Source organism: Drosophila sechellia, chromosome 3R, assembly GCF_004382195.2.
Source record: "Drosophila sechellia strain sech25 chromosome 3R, ASM438219v1, whole genome shotgun sequence".
NCBI classification, from domain to species: domain Eukaryota; kingdom Metazoa; phylum Arthropoda; class Insecta; order Diptera; family Drosophilidae; genus Drosophila; species Drosophila sechellia.
Genome location: NC_045952.1, coordinates 24,774,054 through 24,794,256, shown reverse-complemented (window position 1 = coordinate 24,794,256; position 20,203 = coordinate 24,774,054). Strand labels below are relative to the sequence as shown.

Genomic DNA, 20,203 nt, shown 5'->3' with positions numbered 1-20,203 from the left:
TTGTTGACAGGTTAAATGATACAAATACTTGCAAAGATAACACTTCTTTTTTAATGCTTTTTTATAGTTTTGGGTAAGAAAGCTTGACAAGACATCTAGTTCACTTATTAAGGATGCTTTGAAATTGGATGACTATATGCAGCAACACGAAACTGTATGTTTTTGGAAATTTATTGGTCTTAATATTTCAATACTATTTCAATATATATCGTATAGGGTTTGAGATCTCAAGATAAACTAGTTTTTCATTTTGGTACTCTTTGAGCACATTTCATTTAAATTGGTAGCGCCCAAACGAAAGCTAAAGCAGCTCAAAGCTGTCAGATAAGTTACAGCTTTTCTGTTAGGTTCCATCCCCCACTAAAAGCTATCAGTATGAGCTTTATTTTGGATACCGTCCGTTTGGAGATCTGGGAATTTTAAGCGCTTGGCTCAGTCGGTTGCCCAACACCGCCGGCGACGACCTCCAAACAACCTCGGCATGTCTCGCTTATTTCGCTTTGGAATTTCACGTTGACGCCGCAGTCAGCGGTAGCAGAGGCATCGGCAGCGGCGGCAGCAGCGACACGGACCGAAAATAAAAGCGTTAACCGCTCTCCTCCAGTGCAGCAGCAGCAGCGGACCCAGCCAGTAGCCAGCAGCTAATCACCACATCCCAGATTCAGTTTCCAGTTCGGTGAGTGGGCGTGATACGCAGTGAACAGAACCCCTGAGCCCCTAAAAACAATTCAAATATTTTTCCCCACTGGCGGCAGTGCAGTTGAAAAGTCGCGTAATCGTTCCCATTTCTCTGGTGTTTCGTAATCCAAATCTACAGAGCAGCAGCGAATCTGTAGGCGTGTTAGTGAGTCGGTATTCGAATGTAGTTTAATTATTCTCTAATCTCACCATTTCCGCGTGCTCTCCACTTTTATGACAAGTTCTAGAACCTTGAGGCTCCTAGTGTTGTTGACCTATGCACCGTGGTTGAAGAAGTGGGGGGGCTACGAGAACTGCAGGCGATAAGAAGCCTTATCGGGTGACTTTTGGCTCACTTTCGTGTGTAGTAGTTTTCTCTACCGGCTCAACCGGCTCTCTTACTTTTCATCCGCTCTTCCATTCGAGTTCATTTGCTTTTTGGCAGGCTTTCAACTGCAATTTGTAACCGCCGCTGCGGTTTTTCTTTATAAATAGTTGGCGCAAATGCTAAATGTATGTACTATACATCGCGATATACATACATATACTTTCCCATCGCTCTATCGCTTAGACTTCAATTAACCAACGTCATCGTAAATTCACCAGATGTTGACGTCTTCTCATGATAGACGCAATATGCACTTTTTCTATTTCATTTTGTGCCTACCATTTAATTGAGATTTCAGTCAATGAAAGAGAGAATTAATGCAAACATTTTGACGATAGCTTTTAGAAAGTAAAAAGAGAGTAAGAAAAGAGCGCCACAAGTTTAAGGGTTGTTTTGAAACATATAGAAAACAAGTTTTGGTACTCCAAAGGACTTCTTTTCAAGGTCAACCTGATTATGATTTTCATAAAGAATTTTGAACCCTAAAAACAACGCATTTATATTCCTTTGATGGTTTATGAATCTTTTATAATGAATATATTAGAAATATAGCTATATATTCTCATTCTTGTTAGTTGTAAAGTATAAGCTAATCGATGAAATAGGACTAGATAAGGCACATTGATTTATCTAGTAAACAGTTAACACATCAAAGTTATTGGGGTCACATAAGAAGGGCGAGTATACACATAGATAGAAGTATGGGAGTACGTGCTCAAAGTTTCCCATTTTCAGACTAGTATATAAATATTACTACCTATCACTAATCAGTTGACGTCAGTTCGTAGTTATTACACTCGTAGTAGTATTATCTCAACTGGTGCATGTTATTTTGACCCACTGTCTGCGGTCGAGGAGGCCGGACCTAAAATCTCGTTATGATAATACAAAACCTTTGGAACCAAAACGCAACGGGGGGCTCGTTTTTTTGTCGTTTTCGTTTCAAATTTTTCACTGATAGCATACACAAAATGCGGCCACAAGTATAACTTGTTTGTTCATCTTTCCGGAGCAGCTTCTACCATATTCCATGGAACTTTTTGTCTCTATGTAGATTTTGTTAGTCGTTTTTTATCAGCTTGTTTTTGTACAAGCTCACGAATACATATAAACGGACATGTGTCGGTTTATTTTTATAAACGGTCTGTTGATAGGAACGAAAAATTTATTTTGATTGTTTTTTGTTGTCATGCGTTGGCTGCTCTTCGTTCCTCTTTCTTGTTTGTCATCGTATATATTTCGCCTAGTTTCCGAAACATTTCAGTCTTCGATTGATTGCCGGCAAGTGTAGGTGGGTGTTGTCTGCTGCGTGAATCCGAACCATCTATAGATAACTTATTCTATAGATAAAGGTGTACATATCTAGTGTCGTTCTGTGAAGAGTGTTTAGATTAAGCTAAGAAATTAATTGATGAAAATAAGATTGGTATTTTAGAGATATAATATAAACCACAAGCTATTCACGTGTGTACAAAGTGTTAAATATATGGCGTGGGAAATGTGTGGGCGATGTGGTAAACAATATTTCGCGATAAGTGGCGGGGGTCTAATCTATAACCTGACATTTATGCCATTCCAGTCCTTGGCTCACTGTCAATGTCAAACAAGTATAAACTGGGTTTTTAGTCATCGCTGAGGATTTCGTATCTGTATCTACATATTGCTGGACACTAGCTATAGCTATCTCTATCGCACTTCGCACGCGCCACACCACTTTCGGTTTTCAACAATTTCTATTCGCATTTCGTAAGCAACAAATTTCGCTGGCAACATTTGTTGCTAAGGCTTGTTGCTTGACCTTGTTCAATGTCAAGCGAAAATTCATGCGCCCTGCGTTAGCGTCGCTGCCTGCAGGGGCAGCGCAGCAGAAGCGACGATAAAAGTGAAAGTTTCCACGTCACGCATTATGCGGGTGTGAAGGAGACAGCTGCATTCAGTTAGAGTGAGATACAAGATTCCATGACTTTGATTACATCAGAGGGAATTATTGCCGTGGTTTCCGTGACTTTGCTCAGTTACTGAAACATCATCGTCGAGGTTGGTTCGGATTTTTCTCTACGCTCTAAGCTTAAAACAATTGTTCGGTTTTTGCAAATAGTTTTTACCAAATTACAGACACTATAATCTACAGCTATTCCATTCCAAAAAGTGCAGTGATACATTTGCAACATTCTATAGTACATCCAAGAGGGTTTTTCTAAAATGTGAATTTTCATTGATGCTTGTGAGAACCTCTAAAAAAGCTCTATTAAAAGGCAACAATTTATGTGTGAATCTTGAGAGTGTAGGACAAACCTAAAAAAGTGAGAGAGAGAAGAGCTGCAGATATAGAGAAAAGCACGTTTTCCGTGCATGCGCCTTTAATTTCGCTCTTTGCCATCGAATCAGCTGTAAAAAACACTACCATGCAAAGCATTTATTATCTTCAATGGAAAAATATTTTTTTATTAGGAAAAACACCAGTGACATTGACCTGACACTGAAAACAAAATGATATAATACCGCATTATTAAACAAAAGCATATGACTCAATGGCTCTAGTAGGATAATTCAGAGTTCCCCTTTAAATGACTTGACCTTTAAAAAAATGTATTTTTATTTTATGGAATTAATAATTAGGTCAGTTAAGAAAATTATTCCACCTATCAATCATTAGCTATCTCTGTAGCCATTGTTATCTATTTCAGTAGGAAAATTTTTAACTTTGACTTACTTGATTTTGGTTGTCAGACTGTGCGGGTCAAATACGAAATTTTAGGCAAAATTTTTAGTTTTTTTTTTTTTACCTCGAAAGATTTCAAAATTCTGTGCTTACGCAATGGCTTCCAATCCTCCACTGCGCTGCGGAATTCGATAGCTAACTTATTAACATCGAATGTCCGCTTCTCTTTTTCATCCAACACAATAACACCACACCAAATCAATCGTAAATGGGTCTTCGTGCTGCAGAACTACACTCGAATCTCAAAAATGACCACCTACTTCAACTACCCCAGCAAGGAGCTGCAGGATGAGCTGCGCGAGATCGCTCAGCGAATCGTTGCCCCCGGCAAGGGAATCCTCGCCGCCGATGAGTCCGGCCCAACCATGGGCAAGCGTCTGCAGGACATCGGCGTGGAGAACACCGAGGACAACCGCCGTGCCTACCGTCAGCTGTTGTTCAGCACTGACCCCAAGCTGGCCGAGAACATCTCTGGAGTGATCCTGTTCCACGAGACCCTCTACCAGAAGGCCGACGATGGCACCCCCTTCGCCGAGATCCTGAAGAAGAAGGGCATCATTCTGGGCATCAAGGTCGACAAGGGTGTGGTCCCACTGTTCGGCTCCGAGGACGAGGTCACCACCCAGGGTCTGGATGACCTGGCTGCCCGTTGCGCCCAGTACAAGAAGGACGGTTGCGACTTCGCCAAGTGGCGTTGCGTCCTGAAGATCGGCAAGAACACCCCATCCTACCAGTCGATCCTGGAGAACGCCAATGTCCTGGCCCGCTACGCCTCCATCTGCCAGTCGCAGCGCATCGTCCCAATTGTGGAGCCCGAGGTTCTGCCCGATGGCGATCACGATCTGGACCGCGCCCAGAAGGTCACCGAGACCGTCCTGGCCGCCGTCTACAAGGCCCTGAGCGACCACCACGTCTACCTGGAGGGTACTCTGCTGAAGCCCAACATGGTCACCGCCGGTCAGTCGGCCAAGAAGAACACCCCCGAGGAGATCGCCCTGGCCACCGTGCAGGCTCTGCGCCGCACCGTTCCCGCCGCCGTTACTGGTGAGTCATCAAATCCAACTGTAATCTCTGGATTGGAATGCTTACACCTTGTTTTTGCAATGAATCCTATCTAATCGATTGCTTGTCTACAGGCGTGACCTTCCTGTCTGGAGGTCAGTCCGAGGAGGAGGCCACCGTCAACCTGAGTGCCATCAACAACGTTCCCTTGATCCGCCCATGGGCCCTCACCTTCTCGTACGGTCGTGCCCTGCAGGCCTCCGTCCTGCGTGCCTGGGCTGGCAAGAAGGAGAACATCGCCGCCGGCCAGAACGAGCTGCTCAAGCGCGCCAAGGTGAGTCTTCGGATAGTTGTATCTATGCATGATTGGTTGTAGTTAGCAATTTAAGTGGTGAATGTATTACAAGTGTCAGGTATATGCATCGGAAGTATTTATAGGGTTAAGAACCATATTCCCAACCATTGATTCCATTTCCTATTTCAATGCAATGTTTCTCTTATCCTCATATCATATACCTTTTATTTTCCTAACATTATTTGTAACCTTTTATCGCTTTTGTACATGAGACATTAATTTCATCATCAATACTCACATATTCATCATGCCTAGGCTAACGGAGAGGCGGCTTGTGGTAACTATGAAGCTGGATCGGTTGAGGGGTTCGCTGGAAAAGATACTTTGCATGTGGATAATCACAAGTACTGATCAAAGGATTGAAGAATTGCTGCCTTAAGATGGCGATGAACAAGCTTTTATGGGGTAACTTAACAACAATAGCCGCCTTTAACTAAAATCGACTTATCGCAAACGCCTTTAATATACTGTCCTCCTGTCACTCATGCTTCATGCTTGCTCTAAACCTAATCCTCAAAAGCCCAAAATCTGATTAATCCCAACCAAAATCCCGCTCTCCTCCCGCTTCCACAGGCCAATTCCCAGGCCTGCCAGGGTATTTACGTGCCCGGCTCAATTCCGTCGTTTGCCGGCAATGCCAACCTCTTTGTCGCCCAGCACAAATACTAAGTCCTAAATGCCACGCACTAATCCTGAGTCACAATCGAGCGAAGCTATATCCCAAGCCGAATCCAGATAATCCGCAAGAGTTACTGATCGAGGCCCAGCTGGAGTGAGACGGGCGGCATTTATCCTCCAACAATGGAACTGCAAATATATTCCTTTTATACATTTTTACATTTTACCGCATAAACTGACTAGACCTTAATGAAAATATTTTTGGCGAGCAGAAATAAATTATATATTTCTAATAATACCTTGTTTATGATTTTCTTTACTTTAGTTAGCTTTAAATAAAAATTCGATTTTATTAGTTATAGAAAACTTTTCTAGTTACCTTGTATTTTTAATTTAATCTAAATACATTTTAATTAAAAATGTCTTATCTTTTGCAACTTCCTACTGTTAATTAGCATAATAATTCTGAATATCTGTACCTGACAGTTAAGTTGAAAATAACGTAAAATACGGTTGGAGAGATGTTACTTATATATAATCGAATCATAATTTTCCTCCAAAGAACTTGCTAGATTAAATTTTCCAAACTTTCCGCAGTACGCAGCATGTATTCGTGCGCTTGAATGCGTGGAAAGTTTCTAGAAAATTGCCGCAGGTGGAAAAAGTGGCCGAAGTTCTTCGAGCGCAGAAAAAATCAGTGTGAAAACTTTTCAAGCTGGCCGAAAAACTTTTTAGCTGCGGCCCGTCAAGTTACAACTAAGTAATAATTAGGAGTAGGCATTTCTCATTAGGCCTCGCGTTTTCCAGAATATTTTGCACAACGAAATTAATCAATTTTCCCCGCTTTCTTTACCCTCAGGCCAACGGTGATGCTGCTCAGGGCAAGTACGTTGCCGGAAGCGCTGGTGCCGGATCCGGATCCCTGTTCGTGGCCAACCACGCCTACTAAGGAGTTTGGGTGGACCTTGGCTGCACGCAACTACATAAAAAAATACGAAGCAGATTGCTGGAAAAGTTTGGCAGATTTGTTTATTTTTACCTTAGTTTCGAGAGCTAAGCAAAGCAAGCATTACAAAAAATAACCAAAAAAAAAAGAAAAGATGAACGATTACACTTTCAAAACTTGTTATATATATGTAGTACGTGACATTTTTGCAAGTTTATTATACTATAACATTATTTTAGAGAACAACTAAATGATGAGTGCAGAAGAAAGGAACGCATATGTTCGATGGAGAAACAATTTTATCTTTAGTTTTAAGCACATGAACCCATTATTGTTGAAGTTATTACATTTTTATTCTATTATTATGATTATGCAAGATTTCAATGAAAACAAAAAGATATGTCGTAAATCGCTAGGCTAAAACACATTTTATGGTGAAAACAACAGCAATCACCATCAACAACACCTAAATGTATAAGGCTTGTAACATTGAAGTCGCACAACGTTTTTGAATTTTTTTAATGTTTTATAAAAAGATCCACTATGAAAATCGATGTTTTACCATTATAATTATTATTAAACTTTATATTTATGATTGATAAGTATAAGTGAAACAAATGACGAGAATAAACAAACACATTAAAATAAACCCGAAAAGCCCCCAAACAACTTTATTAACCTTATATACATATATTTACATTGTTAAAAGAGAACTTGTTGTTGCAAAATACTAAAAGAAATATATGAATTTATATATTCAACTTTGGTCTTCAGTGTCCAATGGCTTCTAAACTGTGCTAGGGCACAATGCTTGTTACTACAATATTTTGAAACCAACTCTGATTCTCTATCCAAAACGCGATAGGTAGTAACAAAGGCAGCAACGTCATTATCACAGTACATATTTAAATACAGAAATATTGTACCAATGACTAACCCACATATTTATCAAAGCATGTTTTAATTTACACGTTATTCAAGTTGCAAACTCAGCATATCGTTGTTATTCACACAATTGTTTGAAGTGCAATGTGAAAATATAACAGACACGAACGAAGGATATACAATACCTCCCTGAAGGGTTAAGCTTAAAATAGTTTATTGTGAAATAAAAACCACCACAAACGGCAACAACAACCAGCTGTACATCCAATATACAATAAATAAAAAACAACAAATAAACATCATCCGCATACAAGTAATGGTGTTGAAGTAACATCTTTCAATAAAAAACCTTAAGAGCAAAGAAACCCAAATGGCTTAATTTTATTGGGTTGTTTCAAAAAGCGTTGCATACCTCCAGGCTGGAGTTACAGTTTTAAAATCACTGTGGGCTTAAAACCAAGTCATCTTTCTCATTGAGGTTACATGTAGCATCCGAAGTTCTCTATCATTTCGGGACGTTGAATTTATTTCACTGAAAGTCAATTAGTCATAACCTTGGGCTGTTGTTATTAACATAGCCAAAGGTAAAGCCGCAGACCTTGAGGTCAACGCAGAATCTGTACCCATTTTGAGAGTTTTGTGTTACTTAAGTTTACAGTTTCGCTTATTGGCAATGCAAATGTAAGCACAGCGTGCAACAAGGTCCGTAATCTGCACCGTGATCCCTTTTCAATTGGGTTTGTGGTATTCGCGAGGTGCAAAGTTCGCTTAATCACACCCAAATCAAATGCGCAACGGCCCAGACAGAGAAACTCGATGATAAGATGACACAGGGATTTTTAGCATGGTGAAAGTACACGGAAAAATATTCATTCAATATATTCATAAAGCTAATTTCTAAGACAAATTCAGCATTCAGATTTACTTAAAAATCTAATACGAACATTATTTGAATATATATCCCAAAATAATTTTTCTGAGTGTTGAATTTAATGTTCGATTATGGTCAATATAATCACGATTGTTTTCGGGGTACGTCTGATTTATAGCGCTGGGATGAACGACTTGCTTACACCATTGCGTCATTGATTGCCTTCGTCCAAAGATAATAAGGAAATTTCAAAGTGTTAGTCTGCAACTGTGCTCCTCGTTGCGGTTAACAGACACAAAGGGGACCGGTAGGAAAATCCAACAAAAGGTGCTGGCATTTGGCATCCTGATCCACAATCCCCGTGGCAGTGTCAACATTTCCTGTGTCACACTTGCACTCGCCCTCACAGACCTGCTGGCACAAAGATTGTCCACAAAAGTGGAATTAATTGTATTTGCATAGGATGTAAACATCATCACGTTGCCGGCAGGATCTTGTCCTGCAACGTTTCTAAACTGGATTCAGTATGGCTCGCAGCCTTTCGCCACCTTCATATCACTCTGCCGCCAACAAACACAAGGGGAAATGCAGTTTAGGTTTAAATATTTAAGATCAATGAAAGCAATTGATACTTAAAACATTTTTATAAGATTATTTAAATAGGGCAGTTGAATTTACGATTATTTATAATTTATATATTTATGAATATTCCATTATTTGCAGTGCATTGAACATACATTGTATCCATCGACTTCCTGCGGTGCAATAGTGATTTTACCTTACCCTGGCACGTTGCTGATTACGCTCAAAGGAGAAGCGAGTCCTGCGTCCTGAATTCTGAGCTAGAGGGGATGGTGAATGAAGTTCCGAGAACTGAGACGACAATGGCGACGACATAAATATCAACGGCACGTCATGTGGCGCCGAGGAGGAAGTGTATGCTGGTGGGGATGCTGGCAAGTCCTGGCACACAACGTGTTCGGGCGGAAATGGACTCACCGTGAGATGGGGACCAAGGATCTGAGCGGACTAGAGGGATTCCAGGTCTGCGAAACGCAGCTGATTGAGCTTTGCATAATTCAAGCCACGCTCCATTAATTACATGCCCGTTTCGAAATCCAAATCGTTTGGCACTTATTTCGCACATGTCCTGAGACATCCGCTCCCTCCCACGAGCTGTAATTGCAGATGGCTTTTGCTGGCCAAATGTGAGGGCGTATGGGGCGTTTCTAATTAGCTGCAAACATCACTCGGGGGCCCAATAACAAAACCAACTGCGTGTCGCAAACGCCAACGCAGCAAAAATAGCTCAAAACGAACTCTGGATCCACTGGAAAACCAGTGGCCATCAAAGGGAAACCTCGAAGGCACCGGAATCCACGTCGGACAGCTCCCAAATGCGTTACGTTAGCCGCACCGTGGACAGGACCAATTAAGATAGCAGCACTATCTGCGAGATTTATGGAAAGTGCGGGGAGCACATATTTATGAATGATTCGACCAGGGTAATCATTTAAAATAGGTCAAATCCTACACTCGAAAAAATAAAATATCTCACATGTTGCTTTTACATAGATAACGTCCTTAAATGTCTTGTTGCTTTAGAGCAGTATTTGAAAAGAGTTAAGAAGGCTTAGAATGCATTGATTTTGTAATATTTTTTATATTAAATTTTGAGCCAACAACTATTTTGGGCTTCTATTAACATATAATCTCGTCCTTAATTCCGCCGATTTAGCACATCTTTAAGCCACTGTAGACCGCTTGGCCTTTCAGTACAAAGTCCTGTCATTTGGCCATTCCCCTCTTTCTTTTTGGCCCTGTTTGTGTGCATTTGGGGCCATGTGCGTTGTCGCCGTCGTCGTCGTCATGGCGGCCAATGTGAAGGTCGATCGATCCGTTAGCGCCGCCCTGCCATTGTCCACCACCCCCATTTTTACGAACCCCTCGCTCCAGCAGCGCGTCTTGGCAATTTATGTTCATTGAGTTGATGTTGATTTGTGCGCCGCGGCATGATTTTTTAATGGAATGTAATTTATAGTTGCGAGGGGGCCGGACACGCGGACTCGCTCGGAATCGCAGGCTGGCAGACGGGCGTGCACTCGATTGCATTTTGGCCCAATGCACTGGCCGTGTGCCAAATGAGACGGCAAAAACGACACAAATTGCTTGGCTATGGGTGTCTCCCCTTCCGTTCTTCTGTATTTGGGCCCACTTGGTGTCTGGTGGTACGAATGTGTTTCAAACTCAACTGGCATGCGAAAGAGCAGTGGATTCAGTGCCTCTGCAACTTTATAGTTTTAGCATTTAAATAAAATAATGGACCTTACAAACTGCATTCACATTTGAAAACGTAGTCAAACTTAAAGATTTGCAACTGCAAAATAGTTTGAAAAACTTTTGCTTACTATACTTTCTTTCAATTTTCAATTAAGTTCATGAAAAACTATTGTTCCGGCTAATTTAAAATGTATGCAAAAAGAAGCCGAACGCAAACTTTTCCAACTGGACAGGAAATTGATTTTGGTTGTGGAAATCAACTCACTTTTCCCCCTTCCGTTCTCATCAATTTCAGCATGAATAACTTACGTGAATCGGAACTCTTAATTAATGGCAGTATTTTTCTGAGCACTCTTTAAGGAGTTGAAACGCAGTGCTGACAGTAACATGACAGTCAGGCAATCACAAAAATTCTGACAATTTCATTTATCTTATTTGCACGAATTCGCTGCCATAATCGACAGAACAAATAAATCGCCATGAAGGGCTTGAAGTTCAGAAGGGAAAAAATCCATGAAAACATTACGGAAAGCTCGTGCACGATAGGTGCAAAAAAATCTCTAAATATAAATATATTAAAAATCAGGTTAAACTACTTTTGTGTCTTCATCTAATTATAGCTAAATATAAAAAATTATTTTGCTTATTTGATTTTTTTTAAGGTGCTGGTACACAGTTTCCTTTTCAGTGCACTCGTACGAACATGGAGCCGCAAAGAAGCCGCCAGCTGCTGTTAAAATCAAATCAAAGTGAGCAAATCGCCGGGGTGCAGAGATTCGGGTGAACGTACGAGCCACTCAAAGTTCCATTGCCTCCGACTTTCACTCCCATTGCATCATAGAACTTTCCCAACGCCTTGACATTCTCCCGATGATTCCCCACATTACCCCCTTTCCCAGCGCCTTTCACTCACTTGCAATTAAAATGCCTTTGAAATGCAATCTGCGACGCGTTGCGTTGATTTGAGACCGACATCGCGTGAGTAGAGATGTGAGCTTGCATAATGCCGCTGTTCATGGGAAGATATCGGGCGACTGAGGCGGCTGGGAAGTGCAAGTAATTATATGTGCAAATATTTTCTAATGAGCAAGTGCAATGAGTACCATTTAATTCAAATGGGTGGGCCGCAGAGCAAACGTTTTGCTGCCGCGAGTGTGTAATGAGAGGGAACTTATTATACTTACTTAGAATATATATTCTTATTCATCCCCTTGTCGTTCCATTCAGCTGGAAAATGGAACATGCAAAGCCTTTTAGCAGCTGGCAGGGATTCCCCTGGCACTTGGCAGAGTAAACAAAATTAAATCAGAACTGTTTCATATCGAGAAAGTCGCTGGCAAAAAGAGTAAGCTAATCACTGGCATATATAGCTATCGGCTTGGTATGCTGACATTGCTATAAACGATATAGATAAATTAAAACCTTATCTTAGGGAAATGCCCATTCACAAAAAACTGTAGAATAAACTTAGTAAGATAATGAACACTGGCGCATACATACATACATCTAAAAAAGTAAATGATAAAACAAAGTTCCAGGAATTTATGTTATTTTTTAATAAAAATAAATAGGTTAATTAAAAACTATTTTAAATTAATGGCAATTAATTCTGCAATTTTACATTTATTTATTTACATTGGACATTGTTTCCTAGTGCTATAAATAAACCTTATCAAATCGCTGACTACGTCATTGCATTTAAACATCTGTAAAGCCTAACAAATGGCACACAAAAACAAATAAATAAACGAATAAAACGAAAAAGTAATTTTTACGACAACAAGCGCCGCTAATTCATTGACCCACATGGCGTATAAGCAATCTGCCGACCTTAAGTCGCCGGCATTGCGTATACGTCAGGATGAGAGCTCGACCAATGAGAGGCGGCAGGATCAAGGACAAAGCCGGCGGCCAAAGGAAGTTCTGATTTCACAAGCCTCGCTACAAAGCCGGCTAATGTCCTTTTGACAACGACAAACTCTCTTGCCACGTGAAGCTGACAAAATATTTTGGCATAATTAACCCTGTCCCTCAAGGACAACGTGGCGGAGAATGGGTTCGGTGGCGGGCATGGCAGTGGCAGTGGCACTGTGCAATTAAAGTTTCTAGCACTGCGACGTAACACACAAAAGGTTTTCATCATTTAGATTTTCCATTACAGATTGCAAAATGGAACAAAACTGTGTGCAAAATAGTGCAAAACTGTGGGAAACTGTTGAGTTTTCATCGCTTTTCCGGCTCGTGCACTTCCAGCGACGGTGAAGCAACCGGACTGGGAAATATGACTCGCGCTCAGTTGATTCTGAAATTAATTGAAATAGCTGGAGGTGACGGGGAAGTGAAGAAAAGGCGCAAGAAGCTAGCTTGCCGCCTTGAAGGATAAGGCTTAGGTCTCTGACGTCAATTTCAAATGCGCAGTTTTAAAGGCACTTTACGGGGCTCAAGTCCTTTTGATGAGTGGAATTCCGGGCCGGAAGGAGAGCGGGAGCGGATTGCCATTGGGCAACTTTTTCGTAGATATTTAACCGGCTTGATTTTGAATTTGAAAAGGTTTTTGCACTGGTTGCTGGATTAGGTAAATTGTTAATTTCCAATGGAGAAGTTCAAGCGTTCGGAGGGCACACCCGCACTCATCCTTCATCTCAACTGGCCCCATGACCGGCAATTGCGCTAGATGTCCACATTTCAATTGGATTCAATTCGCACCGAGAGCCGCCGGCTTCCACATTCTCTGATTTACACTTCATCTGATTTACCCAGTACACTTTACACTTTGCTCGCACTCGATGGCTGTGCGTATGCTTATAGCTATTACGAAAGCATTCTGCGAGCACGTGAAGGCAAAAAGGCACGAAATGTACAGTAATCACTACAAATACTGAAAAAAAGAATTTAAGGTATATTAAACTTTAGGTAATATTAAAAACCAAATATAAAAAATATTTCTTTGACACGTACTTAATTCTATTTATACACCTTACTCGTAAATCAAAATTTGCCCTAGCAAACTTAACCCATAACTTATTAAATTATCAATAATCTCCAAAAAATTTAGTAAACTTAAAAGGAATAATATTTTCGCTTATTAAATTAAAATGCTCTAAAGTGTCTTTAGCGTTGTCGTGTATTTTCGAGAGACTACTGTGTCATTTGGGCATTGCAGAATTAGTAGAGCAATGGCATTTCCGTTATGCACTAAAAAAATAGCACAGAAAATAAAACTGAAGAGTTTCGGTTGCGTCAATGCCATTGTCAATGGCGGAGCACGCCGAACAGTTTTGCATTCACTGCTCGTCTGGCCAACTGCAGTCGCGTTTTGCCTTCAATCGATACTTTGAACCTTTGACTGCTGGCCGAGTGGCCGACTGACTGCCTGCCCGGCTGGCTCTTCGTTTTGATTGATGTGCGCTGGTTTATATTGCCGTGAATTTGCCTTTTAAATGCTCGCATGAAGTGCGAAAATTTCCACGGGCGTGTGTGCTGAATGGGATGGCCCAAGTTCAGGCGGACGGACGGGCAATTAAATTGCGAGCGAATCCAAGACTGAAAAATCAATCGGAGGCGCAAATCGATCAACTCGAATCAACTCAAACAGACTGCGACTGAGACGCTGTCGCATAAATTTCATTAAATTGCCAGCTGTCGCTAAACAGAACAGACTGAAGAAAGTCGCGACTTTGAAATGGCTTCGATGCCTGGGGAGCGGTTATATTTGTGTATTGTTTTACCCCATTGCTATTCCGAAAGTGGGTATGCACTCTATTTATAAATAGCTAATGACTCTAAGTCAAGAACCGTTCTCTTCTTTCACTTTCGAATGCGTGGAATATACATACATTCTCTAGCTCTTAAAGTTTAAGTCACTGTTTTTCCCACGTGCCGTTTGACCTTAGCCGTGCGGAAATTTTTTCAGCCACAAAAAAAGTATAAATTCATTATCCGAAAAGTTTTCTCTTATCTGAAAGCAGGAAGCGGGGAAAAGGAAAACAGAAGGAAGCCAAACAAAAAGCATAAAAAAAAACTTTAAAAGTGTTTTTATATCAAATTTATTGGCTAACGGCGATTTCATTTAACTTTACGGGTGTTTGATTGAGGGATCTGAAAGTTTTTCTTTCATTTCAAGGAATTTTTGTAAAATTAAACAATAATAAAGAAACCGAATTGATAAATAAGCTTGTACAGTAGCTAACACTCAAAATTACTACTTACTTATTACTAAGCTTATAAATCCGAGGTTTTGCTGGCTAGTAACACAATGAGAATAAGTGAATAACCACTCCAAAAGTTCATCTTATTTTTCACTCGGCTACACTGATTTACAAGGACACTGTGCCATTGAAGCACTCCTTCGTTTTCTTTCTTCCCTGTACATCTTAGGATACCAACTCAGGTGACCAAAAGCAACAAAGGCCGTGTGAAGAGTCTATTAAAAATGCATTTTTTAGAAATAGCTGAGACTGGATGATCGAGTAATGACCCTTTGGCTTAAATCTTTAAAAAGGACTTGCTGGCATACATTTACCATTTCTAGACGGTCTTATGTAATTTCGGATTTGCAGGCTTGAGCAATTTGTTGGGAATATTTTTTATTGACGTGACAATTTTGCATTTTTGCTTGCATTCGTCTTTGCTGACAACTTTTCAATCTCTGCGCTTGTAAATCAACCATATTTTCTTTAAACTAAGTATTAGGCTTTATCCAATTTTTTTTGTAGCCATTCCAACTCATCGTGGATGATATAAGCCAGAAAAGTGGCCATTTCTGTTAGCCGCTTCTCGTTTCACAAAGACTAATTTGATTTGATGTGTGTATTTCACTGTTGCCTTTTGTGGGCCAGTCGCACAGTGTTTTGCCTGTACTGTGTCACTTTTTGTTTGCCGTTGGTGGGGCTGGCAAATAATTTAATCAAAGCCATTGGGCGTGTCGTTGACGAAATGGGTAATTAAGCGGAGCAAGAGGCGAGTCCATTGAATCAGTCCGAGATCGAATGGAAATCGTCCACCTCAGATTTTTAGACACTCGAGCTTTTAACGGCATTTATGAATAGTTTCCGTGGTCCCAGTTAGCCTTCGACTGACCAAGAGTTCTGCGCATAACCAGTTACCAAGACATCAAAGACGGCTTCTTGCGTCGCCGAGTTGTCTGGCAATCGAAGTATCTGGATTTCGGTTAAGCATTGACGGCTTTTAATTTGACTTGAGGCTTTATTTTTAGGAAATCTTATTATACAAGTTTCTCTGGTCGTTCCCCTTGCTCTCCCAATCGATTTCATAAATATTTATTAGGTCATTTGGATTTATTTTATGCAAACACATGTTTCCTTTGACGAGGGATGCTTTAAAATACAAAGCATACGATTCGTGATTTCCTAACTTCGAAGAAGTGTCCAATGTTTGCTACTTCGATTAATCGTAATTGTTTGTTATTCACTGGAATCTCGAATGGGAATTTCCATTTAATTTAAGCTGGATTTCTTTTCTTTTTTAGTTGATTCTGCGAAGTCATGGTGAAATAAAATAACTTATGTATATTTTAGCTAATTAGACGGAATCATATATTGTTTATTTAAGTGCTTCTAAACAATTCAAGGTCTTCCAGCCCTGTCGATGGGCTAATTTCTTCAAGATAAAGAGAAGGCAGAGATAAATATCCGACACATGTATTGGGCGTTAAAAGACTGCAAACATGTTTTGGCTTATTGCTGTTTCTTAAGCGAATACAATCAGTTATTGTGGACTTGAATCAAAAATAAATTTGCATTTTAAATAATTAAAATCCGCACATAACACGCCTCCAAAATGGCAATGCTTAAAACAGATTTAAACTAGACCTGAAGTCGGTCACAGTATACACTTACCAAACAGAACATCAAATTAGATTAGCACGCTGAAATATGTTGTATTTGATATATAAAATAAAGCAAATGAGTAATTATAAATTCAAAACTATTTTTTAATATTTTATTTGTTATTTGTTGTTAGGCAATGGCGTAACAATGGAATTGTACCTCTTGAAAGCGTGATCCCTGCTCATTGACCTGTAAATTCTGTCGGTGCGTGACCAGCGACATGAAAATTCAAATGAAATCCCAAATCCGCATAAAATGACACGCCTAACAATAGCCATTCATTCCGCAAACTGAGCGTTAATCTATAGGTACACTTCCACTTTCCATGGGATTTGTAAAATCAAATGATATTGGCACTTATAGACCCCTAAAAAAGGGCTCAATGCTCCCAGCACGCGCGTCTCATTTGGAATGCCAATCAGTTGTCGCGTTTATTGGCTTCCCCGATTCCCCGGCATGCCCCATTCCCCGACATCCCCGATTTGGAAGCGGATCAGGGCATTACGTGCAGCAGCAACAGCGGAAGTGGTTTTAGGGCGGCCTGGCATTCTGCACAGCATTCGTGTGGCGGCTCTATTGTTCGCATCGAACTCCTCTTTTATTTTCATTTGCGGCCGAATGCAATGGAGATGTGTGGCACCTCTTTTGCATTGCAATGAGTAAAATGCGGAAGCAAATCTTGCGACACATCTGGAAATAAAGAGTAAAATGGTCCGAAGAAAGGCAAGAATTGTTAAGGCAATTTCGGAATACATTAAAAGGGGCGGAAAGCGTACTGACGCCAATAAGGCAAGGTATTTCATTAATAAAACCACGAGCCCACAAATCATTCAAATCATTAATATGAAATTGTTTTCCAATGCGACTGGGCTTCCTATTACTCATGCACCGTGAGTTATGATTGTTTTAACTGCCACAATTATCTTAATATTAAAAACGCTAAATGCCCAACAAAATCCTTTATTGCCATTACCCAAAGCGCAGTCATTAATAATAAAATGCCAAATGTGGTTCGAAATTTATTTGCGTCTTGCCCTTTACCCAGTTTCAGATCGCTAAATGAGTAGTCACTTTTCGGTCTCAGCTTGGGTTATTTTATTTAACTCAGAGGCAGTTGGATCCACACTTAATGCCTGACAATATAAAAGAAACCGCTATAAACAATTAACTATCGGTCTATCGTCTCAAGCCGACAAAGTCCAATGTGGCCGAGAGACACCTGGTCGCCGAGCCCATTGAAAGCTGGACAAACAAAAACCAGTCGTCATCCCCACTCAGCAGCAGCAATTGGCCAAAGTTCATCCCTCCGATGACGATAGAGACATCTGCCAGACGTCAAGTCTAGAAAGCACTCGACTTAAGGGCCAGGCCGAAGACAGGGCCAAGATGCATTGTCAAGTGCAGTGAACCCTGCCCGGTTAGGTCATCTCGCAATCAACTTGCTCATGCACAGGCAAATAATATTTCGTTTCGGTTTCATATTTGTATTACTCACAGCTTTGGTATTTCTATTCAAATCAATTAGAACAAAGCCCATTATTAGGTGTGATTAGTTTCTTTCATCAGTCGCTCTTCCATTTATCTAAAGCGCATCAAATATATATTTTGATTACGAAAATATTTTAATCACAACAATTTGCTTGGTCATTTTTTGCTGTTCATCCACCGGATGTTGGTTGGCCAAAAATGGCAATTGTAGCCTAATTTGCCTTAACTGAAATTTATTTGTGGCCACCCGTAATTAAAATTTATTTTCAACTGTGAACGTGAGTTCGATAGTCGGTTGTCGGTTCCTACACCCACAAGAACGCTTGGCGACAGTTGACCTGCCAAAGAGCAAAGGTCGCCGTTGAGTGACCCTCAATGGGCAGTGCATCGTCGCCGGAAGTGGAAGTCTACACTGCGTTTAGTTCGGCATGTTTGGCATGATTATTTGTTTGGGATTCGTTTGCTGTTCTTTTGCCATTCTTTTCTCTTTTTTTGCTGTTTGTTGTTTTCGCCAATTGTTTAAACTTTTCTCGCTGGGGGAGCGAAGCAAACAAAACTTAGTTGCCATCGACAATGCGATGAACGATTTAAAACCCGTTGAATTTTTATTTTGTTCTGCCCAAAGAGGCTATCGCATCGCTGCTTAAATCGATCGAAGTGGAGGCAATTTGGCTTAGACCAAAATCCACACCCACTACACGCAGTCGAAATTCACAAAAGGCCGATGCAATCGCAGTGAGTTGGCTGGGAAACCCAAAATGGAGATTGGAAATCTGCTTTACTTAATCATGAGATGTGCCACTACAAATAAATGGAATCACAAATTTATTATGGGCTGGCTTTTGTTGCTGCTGCCAACAACGGACTTATTATACGCATTTGTTAATTCCACACAAGAAATAATTGTTATTGTTGGATTATTATTTTAATTTTCCCTTTTCCGACTCTCAATGCATGCGGAGCTTTGACCTAGAGGGCAAATTACAGTGGCACAAAAAATTAGTTAATCAAATGGTTGGTATAAAATATTTCCACAAAATGACATTTCATTTAAGCCTGAAATATGTAAGCTAAGAAATTATCAATATTGTAAAATTTTACGTTGGTGGCAATACTTTTAGCCCAGTGTAGTGGCAATTCACATTTTCGCGGTATTCCAAATGTTGTCCATTCACCACACTACAATATTTCTTTTGCAGTCTATATACTCTTTGTTAGTAAGGTATTTACATAGATTGAAACATCTGTCAATTTTTTTCAGAGAATAAAGTACATTCTTTTTCAAATTTCTTAAAAACATCTTCGAGTAGTTATTTTGCAATAGGAATATTATAATTCAACACGCTTTTTTATTACACTTTTTAAACAAGAAGCTTGTAACCGCACACCGTCGCTTAGTGTATTTCCACATTCGTTGTGCTACAATCGGCCTCGGCAGTGGTATTTCTAGCATACTAAAATAAGATTGAAAATAAAAAATCCCAAACCAACAGCATGAACATAAACAAAAAGCAGCGTCAATTGGAAATACCCAACAAAAAAACTCAAAAAAATCGGCTATTCGACTGTGAACTTTGCGTAAATAAAACAGACGCCTTTTAAATACATGGAAAAACTCCAGTGACTAGCGGCCACAGAGGTATACAAATGTTTGGCAATTGGCCAAATTTCTCTAAAATCAAATGCAAAGTGTCAGTCAATGAGTGTGTGCAGAGTGTCAGGAGTTTGACAGCTTTATGGAAAATGTACCATTAAAAAGGAAATCCAGCGGAAATTTGTCAGAATGCGGCCTGAACAGATCACCCATTCGCCCCGTTGGACGGAACATGACCAACAAGAGCAGCAAATGCAACACATCCCCCGGTGAGCACGTGTCGTGCGCTTGACCACAAAATGTTGCATGTTTTCCAGCTGCAACAGTAAATTCAATTGCTGCCACATGACAATGAAATAAAACAACGGCCTCCGCCTCAAATGCAACCGCACGCAAACAGCTGCTGAAGTTGCCCTGGGTCCGACCTTGACTTTGCCTGGTTCTATGCCAACCTACCGCCCACTCTCTACACTCTACGGAAAACCAAATGGGTTACATACAATTAAAACTTAAAGAAAATCTGACAC

The 20,203-nt window shown here is 40.4% G+C and overlaps 1 protein-coding gene and 1 long non-coding RNA gene across 8 annotated transcripts in view; one reads left to right on the top strand and one right to left on the bottom strand.

The window, feature by feature from the left end:
* The first annotated feature begins 434 nt into the window (after nucleotides 1-434).
* On the top strand, nucleotides 435-7,846 carry LOC6617037 (fructose-bisphosphate aldolase). 5 transcript variants are annotated; one of them, XM_002041329.2, is made up of 4 exons: nucleotides 435-676; nucleotides 4,016-4,832; nucleotides 4,925-5,124; nucleotides 5,719-5,994. In XM_002041329.2, exons 2-4 carry the CDS (start codon nucleotides 4,037-4,039, stop codon nucleotides 5,812-5,814), a joined length of 1,092 nt encoding a protein of 363 aa, XP_002041365.1. In that variant the 5' UTR covers nucleotides 435-676; nucleotides 4,016-4,036; the 3' UTR covers nucleotides 5,815-5,994. The 5 variants fall into 5 exon arrangements, with proteins under 5 accessions (XP_002041365.1, XP_032576250.1, XP_032576248.1 ...); XM_032720359.1 differs by having other exon boundaries at nucleotides 672-844; XM_032720357.1 differs by lacking the exon at nucleotides 435-676 and adding an exon at nucleotides 2,317-2,357.
* A 4,507-nt stretch (nucleotides 7,847-12,353) lies between these two features.
* The window catches only part of LOC116801442, a 48,294-nt gene continuing 40,444 nt past the window's right edge, over nucleotides 12,354-20,203 (bottom strand). For 2 of the 3 annotated variants that reach the window (XR_004362014.1, XR_004362017.1), the window contains exon 5: nucleotides 16,678-17,284. This is a non-coding gene — a long non-coding RNA (uncharacterized LOC116801442). Of the gene's footprint in view, nucleotides 13,624-16,677; nucleotides 17,285-20,203 lie in introns of those variants that run through there. The other variant, XR_004362015.1, reaches the window with a different exon arrangement.

Excerpts from the sequence above, each read along its gene's own strand:
- LOC6617037 (XM_002041329.2), top strand. The coding sequence starts at position 4,037 with ATGACCACCTACTTCAACTACCCCAGCAAGGAGCTGCAGGATGAGCTG. Across the intron at positions 4,833-4,924 it reads CGTTCCCGCCGCCGTTACTG|GCGTGACCTTCCTGTCTGGA; the intron begins GTGAGTCATCAA and ends GCTTGTCTACAG. Across the intron at positions 5,125-5,718 it reads AGCTGCTCAAGCGCGCCAAG|GCCAATTCCCAGGCCTGCCA; the intron begins GTGAGTCTTCGG and ends CCGCTTCCACAG.